General features: G+C 62.9%; 3 protein-coding genes across 3 annotated transcripts in view; 2 read left to right on the forward strand and 1 right to left on the reverse strand.

The window, feature by feature from the left end:
• Positions 1–39: 39 nt before the first annotated feature.
• On the forward strand, positions 40–2,397 carry MNEG_4640 (hypothetical protein; the record flags this gene model as incomplete). The annotated part of the gene is made up of 5 exons (XM_014046880.1): positions 40–190; positions 349–465; positions 776–826; positions 1,062–1,517; positions 1,754–2,397. 5 exons carry the CDS (start codon positions 40–42, stop codon positions 2,395–2,397), a joined length of 1,419 nt encoding a protein of 472 aa, XP_013902334.1.
• A 711-nt stretch (positions 2,398–3,108) lies between these two features.
• Positions 3,109–7,235, reverse strand: MNEG_4641 (hypothetical protein; the record flags this gene model as incomplete). Its single annotated transcript, XM_014046881.1, has 8 exons — positions 3,109–3,198; positions 3,362–3,520; positions 3,730–3,873; positions 4,038–4,244; positions 4,406–4,754; positions 6,051–6,549; positions 6,747–6,873; positions 7,077–7,235. 8 exons carry the CDS (start codon positions 7,233–7,235, stop codon positions 3,109–3,111), a joined length of 1,734 nt encoding a protein of 577 aa, XP_013902335.1.
• Positions 7,236–12,197: 4,962 nt separating this feature from the next.
• The window catches only part of MNEG_4642 (Protein-L-isoaspartate O-methyltransferase), a gene marked incomplete at both ends in the record, with an annotated part of 6,454 nt that continues 5,093 nt past the window's right edge, over positions 12,198–13,558 (forward strand). Inside the window, 5 exons of the mRNA XM_014046882.1 lie at positions 12,198–12,427; positions 12,624–12,686; positions 12,912–12,980; positions 13,286–13,330; positions 13,451–13,505. Of these exons, the coding sequence (XP_013902336.1) occupies positions 12,198–12,427; positions 12,624–12,686; positions 12,912–12,980; positions 13,286–13,330; positions 13,451–13,505 (462 nt within the window). The remainder of the gene's footprint in view (positions 12,428–12,623; positions 12,687–12,911; positions 12,981–13,285; positions 13,331–13,450; positions 13,506–13,558) is intronic.

Consider the following 13,558-nt stretch of genomic DNA (forward strand, 5'->3'; position numbering starts at 1 on the left):
GTGGTGTCCTACCTGGTGAAGTACGGCCACCTGCTCATGATGGCCAGTGGGGCCGCACTGCCGGAGGACGACTGCCTGTACGTGGTGCTGGCCGGCATCATATCCGTGGCCTACTCCCCGGTGCTGGGGGAGACGCAGGAGTACTTCCTGGGGATAGGGGGCGTCTACAACCTCTACACAGCACTCACGGGTGGGCGGGCACTGGGGCGGGGGAGGAAAGGGAGTGCAGGGGGGCCAGTGGTCTTGCAAGGAGTCAGCTCCGTGCATCCCCGTGCAGGGCGGCTGCGTCATACAGCCTGGTGGTGGTTGGGGCCAACACGACCACTCCTCGCCACGACCATGGCGCAGGCGAGCTGCTGCCGGGCCATTGTGACGTGTGGGCGCGGGGCAACGCCCTGGGCAAGGGCCCCGTGCTGTTCTGCCTCACGGCAAGCGGCATCAAGAACATCAAGCGCCTGGCGGCAGGTGGGGCGCGGGAGGGGGCGAAAGGGCAGGGGGCCCGGGGCGCAGGCAGGCATTGGCATGTTGGCAATTGCATCCTTGATTCTTGTTGCGCCTCCTGGGCAAGGGCTGCGCAGCAGCAGTTGGCACCACCCTTTTCGCGCAAGGTAGACAGGGTGATGGACTAGAGCACGGGCCGTTGCGTTTCACAAAGAACATCGAGCCTCCGCAGGCGCCACGGTCTGGTCAGGAGGGATTACCCACCTTCGCTTGCTGATCTACCACCAACGCCGCCGCCCCATCGGCTCCTTTTTCTGCTCTCCCTTCCCTCCAGAGGGTGACGAGCGCTTTGCCCAGGTGGAGCTGGACATGTACCGCCTGGCAGGTGGGCCCGGGGGACGCGGGGGCCGCATGGGGCGGGGGGTTGTGCTTGGACGGCAGGGGTATGAGGGTTCAGCACACGCCTCAACCTTGAGCTAGGATTGGATGGCGATGCTTGTGGATTGCTGTGAGTACCGGTTGCAATTGAGCTGGGCCCCTGCCTCGCTCCTGGCAGTGTCTCTGATAGAGTGGCCCCTCCTTTCAACATTTTACAACGTCCCTGCCGCATCCCACCCCAGGCCTGCTGATGGTTGAGCGCATGCGCCAGCAGTTTGAGATCGAGGCCATCCAGGCCCTCACTCGCGCGGCACCAGACTTTGCAGCAGCCGACGCAGCGGGCCAAGCACCCCTGCCGCAGGCGACCCCTGTCCTGCAGCGCAGCACCACCACCACCGCGGTCGGGCGCCGCGCGGCGTGGGCGCGCCAGCAGGCCCCGCGCGTGTTCCAAGCGGTGACCCAGCAGCTGGGCCGCGCGGAGCTGCTGCAGCTGGGGCCGGACGAAGCGGTGACGCAGCACACCAGCGTGCTGCTCCTGGCAGGGTCGCTGCAGTGCGCCCCCACCTTCCCGGAGGGCTGCTCCGACTCAGGGCGCGACGCGGTGCGGTGGCTGTGCAGTGCGGGCAAGCACCGCGGCCAGGGGCTCCTGCCGGCGATGTGGGAGGTCCTGGGGCGAGAGGACGTCGAGGCCGCCCCGGGTGAGAGGCGCGGCAGGCTGCACTGGGCTGGGGTGGCGGGGCAGAAGGGGTGCCACAACCGACTGCTGCTGGGCCGGCCACCAGGCCTCAAACCCTCACGAGGAGGGGCGATGAGGGACCCTCTGCTGATGCTGCCTGCCCAAGGCAGAAGCCATACCGCTCTCGGCCTTGTCCTCGCCCCTAGCTCTGCCCACCACGCCGCCCCGCTGCTCAACCACCGCTGCCCCACTCAACAGCGCACGTCCCGAGGCGGCAGCCGCGCGTGACCCTCACCGCCGGCCCCACCGGCGCCACGCTCCTCGTCTGCCCTGGACCCTACGGCACCGTGCCGCCCCCTGAAAGCGCGCAAGACCCCGCGGGCCCCGCCCCGCCGCCCACCAGTGTGCCCGTCAGCGAGGCGGGCGCGGCGGCCCTGCTGCCTGTCCTCCACCGTGCCGGCAGCAGCCGCAACCTGGGTGCGGGGCTGCTCGGGGGCGGCCTGCCGCGCGGCCCTTCAGCCCTGGACCTGGTGATGATGCCACCACTGGCCGGAGTCAGCGGCCCCGCACCCATAGCTGCGGCCACGCCGCAGCAGCCTGTTGCGCCCGCACTTCAGCCCCCATCGCCGGCCCCGGCCCCGGAGCTGGAGCTGCAGCCATCGGGGCAAGCCGGGGCGGCGCTGCTGGCGGGCGGGGTGGGCCGCATCAGCGAGGAGGAGGTGCGCTCGGGCGGCGGTGTCACAGCGGCCACTGGCGGCATAGGCAGCGGCGGTGGCGGCGGCTCGCGCGGCGCCGCAGCGGCGGGCCCGTCTCGTCGCAGCTTTTTGCCCCTCGAGGCTCGCGGCGCCTTGTGCCGCGAGAAGAAACTGCCCTTCAGCAGTGGTGGTGCAGGGCCGCAGTGAGCAGGCGCCTTGGTCCATCAACTGCAGGCATTTCCCTGCAGTGGTGCCGCGCGTAACCGCTGCAGCTGTGCAACCGGCCTCGCTTGCTGCCGCCTATCATGTGCGCGCTTTGCGCTTCCAGCACTCCTCTGACGCTTACCCCGTGTTTGGGGAAGGCGCGGGAGCAGCACATTCTTTTACCACATCCCTGCCCCCACGCAGCGCGTCGTTTTGGGAGCTACGCACATGCATGGCTGCCCTGTTGGTATTGCGGATAGGGCCATACATCTGGGACTTGGACAACAATTGTCACTGTCACACACAGATGCTTCACGCACTGTACACGGGGGCTTGAGGCATTTGAGGGCTGCTGGCTCAGCTGCCTCGTTTGAAACCATATGACGAGGAAGTGTTTGCGCTGCAACTTATTGAGTTGACTTTGGGGGGCAGACTTGGAGACTTTGCACCGTCATCATGCGCTGCGGACTTTGTGTATCGATATCCCATGCCGATCAACTATGCGGCCCTTATCACAGGCGCTCAGAGGTAATCTGAAGCACCTCAGGCCACACTCCTTGCATGGACAGTGGGGAGTAAATGGTGGTGTTACACTGCCATATGTGAGCATCTCAGCAATTTCTTGGTCAAACTGTGCAGCGTCCCTCTGCACCAGCTGCCACGTGACCGGCGACCCACGTGTCTGTTGTCAAACGCTTCCTACGCCCCCCACTCTCAAGCGCCCCTGAGCTGCCGAGCCATGAGGGACTCGCGCTTGCGTCGGAAGGCGCTGTTGCGCAGCGGCACGTAGCGGCCCGCCAGCACCTGAGCATAGGTTTGGTCATGACTCATGAGCTGCCAGCCTATCATCAGGGTCGTTTGCGTCTTTGGGTCCAGGGGGCCCCTGCATAAACGCCGAGGCTGCCCTTGTGTTGTCCTCCCACATGTTGCACGCGTCCTTCGCCAGCACCCCCCACCCCCCACAGACCTGTCCCTCCAGAAAGTTCTCCAGGTGGGCCACCTCCAGGGCGTGCAGCTGTGCGAGGTCCTGGGCCACCACCCTGAACCGCGCCGCCCTGCGCCCCGCCTCCTCCAGCCGCCGCAGCTCCAGCTCGTCGCGACCCTGGCCTGCGCGCTGCAGGAGCACCTACAGTGAGGGGGGTCCAGTGCGTGCTAGTGCACTTGACAATCCCTGTGGCGTTCATCAAACAGTGATACCAGCGCCAAGCAATGACAGGGTGCTGCAACGGCAACATGCTGCATTGTTCATGACATTATGCGGGCTTCTCCGGGGATGATTGAGCTGTGATCCGCCGCAGCCATGCTCCCGGATAGCCCCCGGCTGTTCTGCCTCACCTCAACCTCCGCCTGCTGCCGCACGCCCAAGCGCCCTGCCCTGAGCGCCCAGCCTGCCTCATGCGCTGCCTCCGCCGCTGCCCTGTCGGCCTGTAGCAGCTGCTGCGCTCCACGTGCCACCTCGTGCGCGGCGCGGTATTCTCCCTGCAGCAGGCACGCAGGGGGTCCTCCACTCAGCTGGCCGTGTTCAGCTTGGTTGCAGCGGGCAGCTGCAACATGGCAAGGAGTCAGCCTGCAGGGCTCTGCTGCTCAGGCATGAATCCGTCCGCCAAGGGATGCTCAGCATCCTGTAAAATTCAAACCCGCACCTGTTTTACAAGAACCCCTTCAACACGCCGCTGGCCGATGTACTGCGCACTTGGACGAAATGCCTGGGGACGCCGGGCCTCAGCCTCAGCGCGCGCAGCCGCCAGTTGAGCGGCCTGAGCAGCCTTCAGCGCCGCCAGCTGGGCGACTACCGCCGCCTCGTACTGCCTGGTGCGGTCCGCCCATTCCTCATCTGCCTGCTTGCTGTCCTGGGGTTGATGGTGGGTTGGGATGCAATCACACCATGCAGCGCAGCGCATACATAGCGAAGCAGCAACATCTTTGCTGCATGCACAAGCTCACACGTTCTTTGCACGGGAGTGCAAACCCCGCCGCAAGCTGCCCGTTTCAAAGCACGCCCCCGTCGCACCCTGTGAAACGCCTCCTGCAGATGCCTGAGCTCGGCCGCCTGAGAGGACACCAGCTCCGCCCTCAGCCGCTCAGCCTGCGCCGTGCGCAGGTCCTGCAGGCGATGGTGCGCGGCGCGCGCCTCTGCGTAGCGCCCCGTCAGCTCGCAGCCCTTGCGGTGTTCGTCCAGCCGCTGCATGTACGCGCGCACCGCCTCGTCAGCCTCCAGGTGCCCCGTCACCATCCGCGTCGCGCGCTTCTGAGTCATGCCGCGCTGCAGCGTGCCAACGGTGCAGCCGCTGCTGAGGGCGCTGGGCTGAGGGCCGCCCAGGGGGCTGCTGGGCCCTGCCAGAACCTCTACCAGAACCAGTCTGGGAGGATTGTGGTGGGATGGCACACGCGCGAAACGTGAGATCTTGCAGCTTGTTTCAGTCGGCACTGGTAAGCGCAAGGGTGGGTGCGGGAGACAGGCGCTGGCCCCGTATTGCCACCCCGCAGGACTGCTGCACATTACGGCTGCTTCCTGCCGGCCGTACCCTAACTTCCCCTCCCCGGCTGAGGCAGCCTCCCACAGCTCACATCTCCTCGAGACAAATGCTCTCCTCAGCAGACGCCAGGCCAAGGTGCGCCAGCGCTTCTTGAACCTGTTTGGAATTGGCATCTAGGAGTTTGGATTGCAGGGCCACAGCGCACGAAGCGCGCAACCAGTACTGCGATGCCTACAAACTGTCATCCACCCCACCCACCTGCTGCGGTGTTATGTCCAGCTGCAGCGCCTCACGAAGCACACTTGGCAGCGACGCAACTGGCAGCGTTCTGCCCGTTGCGTGCCGTGAAAAGGCTGCTTCCAGTGATGCCAAAACATCTCTTTGTGGCATAGAGCTCAATTGAAGCTTCTTCATGGCGGCTGGGGGCGGCAGTCCCACACACGAAGGCTCAGAACGCTGCGCAGCGCCCTCGGCTGCCGCCATGCTGCAGTACTGCTGACGCCCCCTGGTTTGGAGGCACGGATTTGCTGGTGCCTTGTAAGACAAAAATAAAGAAATAAAGGTATAAATTCACCACGTATCACGCCCGTGCTGAATGAAGGCCTCGCTCGTGGGCCACGTTTCTCGGAGTACGTACATATATCCGCCGGCAGCTCGGACACCAATGCTTCAAATGGCAAATACGTTACAAATGTTTGAGACATTATCAGAAGCAACAGCACACGTGGGATAATTGCGCATGAGATCGCGCCAGCAGTGCAGATGCAGCGACGCAACGGTCGGGGGGAAATCAGAAAGCGTGGACATGGCGAAAGCTCGCCGCGGATCACGGATTGGCTGAATGGTGCTGGATTGCAGTTACGTGTGGCAATCATTGTCGCTGAGTTCGTATCGCTGCGATTGTCACCGCGGGGGTTGGCGGGCACAGGTTGTGCACGAAGTCATGGCAGCGGGCATGGCCCAAACTTGCTGCAACAAACCACGCAAGCTACACGTGGATAGGCCGGTGGCATAAAGAAGATGCGAAGGCTCACATTGTCAATCTCTTGAGTTCAAGGGTATATTGCACCGAGCTGTTCGTCCCTCGCTGCGTCCTTGCCACGCCGCGTCGCACCACGCCGTTCCCCCCAAAACACACACAGCATGATGGTGCCCGCTACCCCCATGCAGAGTCCCAACACAACAGCCGCCAGCTCAAAGGATCCGAGCGCTGCCAGGATGGCACCGACGACGATGGGCCCCGCAAACCCGCCCAGGCTGGCGCAGATGGCGTTGAACACAGACAGCGTCACAGCCGCCTGCGCAGGCGGTGTCAAGCCCGCCACGCGCGCGCACATGGTAGACTGCCCACCAAACGCAAAGCCCATCGCCGCCGTCAGCATCACAAAGCCACCAGACGGCGAAACGCGCACGACCGGCCCAAAGCAGGCCAGCACCGCCCCGCCGACGACATAGGGCACGCCGACATGCAGAGTTTTTTCTTTTCTCCTATCCGCGTGCCAGGCCACCGCCATTGTTGACAGCAGCGCAACAACATAAGGAATTGTGGCGAGCAATGCGGCGTTGACACTGCTCTTGTGGGCGCCAGCCGTGACCGACGCGGAGGACAGGGCAGTGTTGTTCAGGAGGTTGGCGATGATGAGCGGCAGGAAGGAGCTCAGGGTGAAGGCTGACAGGGCTGCGCAGCAGGGGCAGGGGGCAGAGGAGCATGAGTCACCACGCAAAAGTGAGGGTCTACGAGAAGGGTGGCCCATGGGCGTGCTCTTGTGATGGAAACGCGGCGGCCTGTACACCAGTCCATATGAGTGCTCACAATACCTCAGGCCAGTGACTCCCGATGCTGCCCCTGCCAAGCCCCACACGACTGTGCCTCACCCCAGAGCAGGCCGACCACGATGAACACCCAGAGCAGCGGCGTGCGCAGCGCTTCAGCCACCATTGCCAGCGTGCCACGCACGGTGGGTCGCAATCGAGCTGTGTCGGCCCCCTCTGCTCCGTGAACCTGCAGGCGAGGTAGGACATGCGGAGACCAGCAGAAGGAGTGCTGCTCGGTGACAAGGCGCAGGCCTGGCGTTCAGATGGGGCGCTGTGGTGTGGAACCATTCATGGAAGGTCATACAGCACCCGCAACATGCCAAGCACTGCTGACTGGTCCACAAGCGCCCAACCATGTCCCTTGGCGGGCGGTGTCGCCCCTCATCTCACCGCGTGGTGCAGGGCCTCGCGCTGCCGCGGCGTCAGCCACCACGCGCTGAGCGGCTCCGAGGGCAGTAGTCCCCATACAGCCAGCCCCACGCCTATGGTGGGAAGCCCCTCAATCAGGAACAGCCACCGCCAGCCCGCGACACCGTGGACGCCGCCCATGCTGAGCAGCGCGCCCGCTATCGGCGCCGAGATCGCCGCCGAAATGCTACTGCACACTATGACGGCTGCGTAGGGTTTGACCAGCCTGTCGTAGGGGTAGTAGGCCGACAGCACGTGCCACGCACAGGGGCTGGAGCCGGCTTCAAATGCGCCCAGCAGCAGGCGCAGCGCAAAAAGCTAGTGGGGTGTGTGCATGCGAGTGTCGAGGGGACGGGTGATTGGCGATTTGTGCATGTTGCAGCAGAATGATCAGGAACGGCCGCACTTTCTTGAAAGCTTCAGACCGCAGAAGTTCTGCGCTCGTACTGGTGAACCGGATTGTGTGCTGACAGATGGCGCCCTTCCACCCTCCCCCGGGCCGGCGCTAGCTGCCCGTCAGCCCCCTCACCTGCGCCTCGTTCCTCACGAGTGCAGTGGCGCAGGCCACCATGCCCCAGCCAATGATAATGGCACCATACCACCACCTCAAGCCCACGCTCAACGCCAAGCAGGCGCTGGGCACCTGCAGGGCTCCGTACGTCAGGTAGAAGAGGCCTGGGGGGCCCAGGCGTGGTGTGTGGAGGGAGGGGGGGGGGCGCAAAGGTGGGCCCCGGGGATGCACGGCAGGACCAAGGGGGAAAGAAGCGGTGATGATGAGAGTAATGCAGCCGCTGTACCCTGGTTTTGTTGCAACCACGCTGCCTGCTGTGTTTCTTACCTGCACCCGACATCAACCTATGGCTCGCCCCAGTGTACGCACCCCGCGCTCACAGGCGCACCAGATGCAACGCCGTATGTGGTGGCCCCAAAGCCCAAATCATTGTTCATGTCAGCTGCTGCAAAGGACAGTGTACCACGGTCCAGGGTCTGCATTGTGCATGCTGCCATGATGAGCGGCAGCACTACCCAAGACACCCTGTGACACCAGGACAGATGCGGCGTTGGCGCAATTGATGTTGGGCACAACGTTGTGAATGCAACTTAAGTTTGCGCCTGCGCCTGGAGCTACCTGAATATTTCAGGCGACTCGCAAAAGTGGGTTTGGAGTGGGTGCGAATCCACCAAGAACAACAACCTGGGCGCCTCGCAGGCAGTCACCGCCGTCGCATAGCGGGCACCGACGAGCGACGATGCATCACGCCCACCTGCGCAAAGCGTTCGGGACATCCTGGTGCTCGTCATTCGTGCCTTTGCCGGAGGCGCTCCCCATACCTCCAAGACGTGGCCGAACTGTGAATGATGAGATGAGTACTAGATCGCTAGGAAGTGCTTATGTACAGCCAGACTATCATAAAGTTGAATGAATAATCTGTGCGAAGGTGGCATTCCATTTTTTTATCACCGGGACGCCGTTGTCAGCCTTTGCCGAAATGTGTGAGAAGCATTTTTCGCCACGCAGGTGTCTTGTAGAATCGACGCCCATGTGAGAAAACCGATCAGCTCATATAAGCGCTTGGGATAGCAGACGCATGGCACCTTACATCTCACATGGCCCCAGAAGCGCTGCAGCAGCAGGCGTCGCAGTCGTGCTTGTTCTGGCTGCAGCCGTTGCTCAATGGCTCTTCTCCAGGTGAGGGGGGCACCAAGGCTTTGTTGAAGATCACGGAGGTCCGATACAATGCCGGGCAAAGGTCTGTGTTGGTCGGTGTCCGTGCTGTTTTGAAGACTGACTGTGTTTGACCGCTGTGGCACGTGCACCCAGGGCACATGCCGATTTGGATGAGACGACTGCAAACAGCCCAACCCGAACGGAGGACGCCTTGCAGCCTTGGCCGCAGTGCCAGGACGGCCATGGCGTCAGCAAACCCATGCTGCTGGCGCCTGCTGTGCATGCTGCTGGACAGCTATCGCCCGCTGCGGAGCCAGGATGTCAGGCTCAGCGACACCCTCCACAACTCGGCGCTGAGCGAAGCGTCGCTGAATACAACACAAGCTCAGCTCGCTGCTTGTTGCTGAAACGCAGCACACCACGGCTTCGGCTGCCCTCCCTGTCCCGCAGCCGAGCCCCTGGGCGCAAGAGCAGGAATCTGTTGCCAGGCGCCACGATGCAAGGGTCGGCTGGGGCAACGCTACATTTGCTGCCTGAGACTGAATTCCAGCAATCAGCCCAGCAGCAGCAGCAGCAGCAGCAGCAGCAGCAGCAGCAGCAGCAGCAGCAGCAGCAGCAGCAACATTCACCGCACTTCAAGCCATGCGACAAGCGGCATAGCGACAGCTCAGACGTCAGCCACAGCGCCCGGAGCATTGGTGGCGGCAGCTTGCGCCTCAGCCGACCTGGTTCCCAGCTGCCAAGCATGAGCACGGGGCCGGAAGTGCTTTGGGGCCTTCAGCACACGGTCATCTGGCCACAGGGCAGCGCTGGCGGCGGATCCCCTGAACCCTGCTCGTTGACGGGCACGAGTGTTGTGAAGCGATGCGTATCAGCAGCAGGCAACGAGCAGCATCCCCGTGCGTGGGGCGAGGACCTCAGCAGTGGCGATGGAGCAACGAGTGGAAGTTGCCTCGTGCAGCACGTCTGGCACCAGCCGAGCAACTTGAAAGGACATCAAAGCAGCTGCGGTACCGGGTCGGCAGGTCTTACACCGCACCCTCTTAAGGGCGAAGTCAGGCGCAGCCAGTCAGCGGGCGCAGACGAGCGGCGCTGCTGTGTGTCTGATACAGAAGCAAGCGGCAGCGGCAGCAGTTTGCGGTCCATGAGCAAGCCGTTGCAGCATGGCTGGCAGCAGCACGAGGACACTCAGAAGAGCAGCCGTGGCGAGCAACCGGAGAGTGAAGTGCAGGCAGTCAGCTCCTCGGACGATGATGCTGTAGCAACTGTGCTGGCATGTTCCCGCGCCTTGGTAACGCAAAGCATTGACGGGCGTACAGAGCAGTTGGCGTGGCATCAGGGCCATGAGGAGGTGCTGACCAGCAACACAATCTGCAGCCAGCTCGTCGACAGCCTGAGGGCCCAGCTGCACGCAGCGATGGAGTTGGCGCAAAACAACCAGGCAGACGCTGCCATCGTGGAATGCGGCGCTGCGGCGCTTCACGCTGAAATTGACAGGCTGCAGCCAAGCCGAGCGTCTCACCGACGGTCTGACAAGCTGCCATGGCACAGCTTTGATTTGCCGCGCCAGCAGGCCCTCTTGGCTGGTCTCCAGGTGGCGTACGATGCGGGGGAGAGGGTACGTGAGCTTATGGCAGCGCTGCAGCAGCAGCTGGCAGCTTTGGCTGCACAGCAGAGGCGCACAACTGCGACTGTGGACCACCTGAAGCAGCAGCTGAAACAGGAGCGCCACCAGGCAGCCATCGCAGCCCAGCAGGCCGCCGACAGCGAGGCTGCACTGCGTGCCCGGCTCGCTCCAGCCCTGCCGCTGCTGCAAGCCGCACAGGCTGAACGCGTCGCAGCGGCGGAGGCAGCTGTGGCGTCTGCGCACCGTATAGCGCAACTGGAAGAACAGCTTGCAGTTGCTCAGGCAGAGACCACGCGGGCGTTGGCAGCCGCGCGAGAGCAGGAGATGGCAGCCGCCAAGGTTTCGGCGGCGCTGGAGGCGCGCCTGGCAGCGCTCTTGGCGGATAAAGAACGATTGCAGTGTGAATTGAAGCGGCAGGCAGAGGGTTTTGCCCAAGACAGCGCTCGCCTGTGCCGAGGCCTTGACGCCGCCAACAACCGGGTGGGTGTGCTCTCATTTAGAGAGGTCGAGGGGCGGGCATCCAAATGTTTCAGATACGGCTGGTTCTAAAGTTTCCCTGACCCAGTTCATTGAGCCCGTGGCAGCGACGTCCACCAGGTGAGTCTCCTTGAGTTGCTTGACACAGAGATGCACTTACCAAGGTGCGAATCCTGACCTCCCCGATACACATGCCTGGCAACCTCCAAACTTCCAAAAAGGTGGTGCAGACGGGAGAGCAGCTAGCGGCAATGAGTGGGGAGGCCGTTCAGCTCGCACTGGCGATCCTCTCGCCAGGTGGCGGTGTCATTGTGGCGAGGCGCCCGGCCAGCCCACCAGCAGGGCCACCAGACGAGGAGTGTGTGCCGCGGGCACATGAGCTGCTTGGCAGTGGATACTCCACTGATGGTGCGGGCAATCAGCGTGCAACACTGAAGGTATGCGACGCAGGGTGGGGCAGCGAAGCCGCGGTTGGGTTCAACTCCCCTACAACACTCACATGTGCAGTGACCTGTGCGTCGGCGGGTCAGCGTGCACCCCAAACGCCATGTTCTGACTGCGTGCTGCCGGAGCATGACACTGAGTAGGTCGCGTAGCCTTGGTGCAATAGACGAGCGTGCAGCATGCGAGCCCCTGCTCGCGCCTTTGGTCACTGCCTTTTATGGGTCAAGGGTATTGAGTCAGGCTTATGTATCTTGCATAAAGACTCCTAGAAGGGTCTGTGGGTTCCCCTTACTTTCTTTGCATGGTGTCTGTGGTCAGCCAGTGAGCGTGCATCACCGCACCGCTGTTGGCGCGGCCTGACGGTAATTTACCACAAGCTTTGTGCATGTGTTTGTGTAACTCTGCACTCTACTGTACGGTAAAGACTGTAACACCAATGTTTGCTGTCTGGCGCTGCCACTTGTAAAGGACACCCATGCATGGGTGTGTCAGCATTGGCCGTGCCTAAACCGCCACAGGTGACCTCGTGCATGAGCAAGTGCATTCCTGGGCCTTACATCACCATATGCTGAGTGCATAGGCCATGCGAATCCCATATCTCGTAAGGGCGATAAGCCTATACAATTCGAGGGCATGCATACTGTGGTTTGTGCACAACAGCTGCACAGCGTGCGTGGCAGTCAGTGGGCGCTTTTGGGGCGGTGCAGCTGACGGCAAGGCACCGGCCTTACCGTAATACCTTGTCACCACCAGCGTTCGTCTTGCATCATCCGCGCAAGGGGGTACAATTAGCTATACGCATCTTTCGAATACTGTAGATCGCACTTGCGGCACGCACACGCCACCTGGGCAAGCCGGCAGTGACTACTTTGCAGTATCGTATACAATGGAGGGCGACCAGGACGAGCAGCAGCATGGTGATGAGCCACAGCAAGAGCAAGAAGAGCGCCCAGAGCGCCGACAGAGGAGGGACGCGCAAGCCGCAGGCCCTCCCCAGGAACTGCACAACCTGCTGCGCATCCTTGCACGGCAGCGCGTAGTGCTGGCGGAGCGTGCCAGGGCCGCCACCAACGCCGACCTGATTGCAGCGCTGCGTGAGAGCGGTATGCTGACGAGGTGCGGGTGCTCTCCTGCTCACAAGCAACGGCATCGGTTGAATGAACACACGCTGTCGCCAGCTCAACAGCCTGTGTGTGTACATTCTGAGCAACAATTGCAGCCATGCATATCACATTCACTCAACTGCTTTGGTAGCCTCATCCGCCAGCACGTCACCCAAGAGTGCCACCCCCTCACAATCAACTCCTTGCAGCGAGGCTGTGGCGGGCGCAATGCTTGCGGTGCCACGCGGCGCCTTTGTGCCGATCGAGCACAGGTGACCTTCCGCCTCACAAGCGCGCGTACAATCCTGTGCTCACGAGATGCTATGGCATGAGCTTTCGCCTCGTCATTCCACCACCAACGTGCCGTTTGCGTGACCGGCCGCCGTCCTGGGTTTTCTCTTGGTATCCCCCATGCCCCTGCGCCCCCTCTGAGCCAGCCCACCCACGCGACCAGCAACCTGCACGCCCCTCCAACCCTATCAACCCACCCTTCATAGGGCGGAGGCCTATGTGGACGCCCCCATAAGGGTGGAGGCCGAGGGTTTCAATATCAGCGCGCCACACATGTGGGGGGGGGGGGGACAGGTGGACTGGAGGTAGAAGCAGGTTTTGTATGCGCCAGCTTGGGCCCCCGACCTGCGCGCCTGCCCGCGATCGGCATCGTGAGCTTTGCTGGAGCCACCAGGCGTCGGCTAGGTAGCCCACCATCTGCCCTGCTCACACCCGCGCAACGTGCGCATGGACGCTTGTACGGGGATGCTTGCCAGCGCTGCGGCGAGCGCCAGGAAAGCACCTGCTTTGAGTCCGCCTTACCTCCCCTTGTGCTTGGGTTTTGCGCACGAATCCTTTGGCTCCTCGCCCCTCACAACAGGCATGCGTCCATGCTGGAGTCGCTGAGGCTGCAGCCAGGAGACAGGTGCGCCCAGTGTGGTTCAAGCTTTCTGTGAACAGGAACCTTGACGCTTGGTCTGCCAGCCCCTTGTGAGCGGCTGGCCTCCCCTCTCTCCCTGCCTCCCTTCCCCCGCTCTTTTCAAAGGTTCTTGGACGTGGGCTGCGGCTGCGGCGTGCTCGCCGCCTGCGCCGCCATGCTGGTGCGCTGCAGCGGCGGGTCGTATACGCGCCTGAGGCACGCGCTTTCCTCTGT

This window comes from Monoraphidium neglectum, assembly GCF_000611645.1.
Source record: "Monoraphidium neglectum strain SAG 48.87 unplaced genomic scaffold scaffold00655, whole genome shotgun sequence".
Lineage (NCBI taxonomy): Eukaryota > Viridiplantae > Chlorophyta > Chlorophyceae > Sphaeropleales > Selenastraceae > Monoraphidium > Monoraphidium neglectum.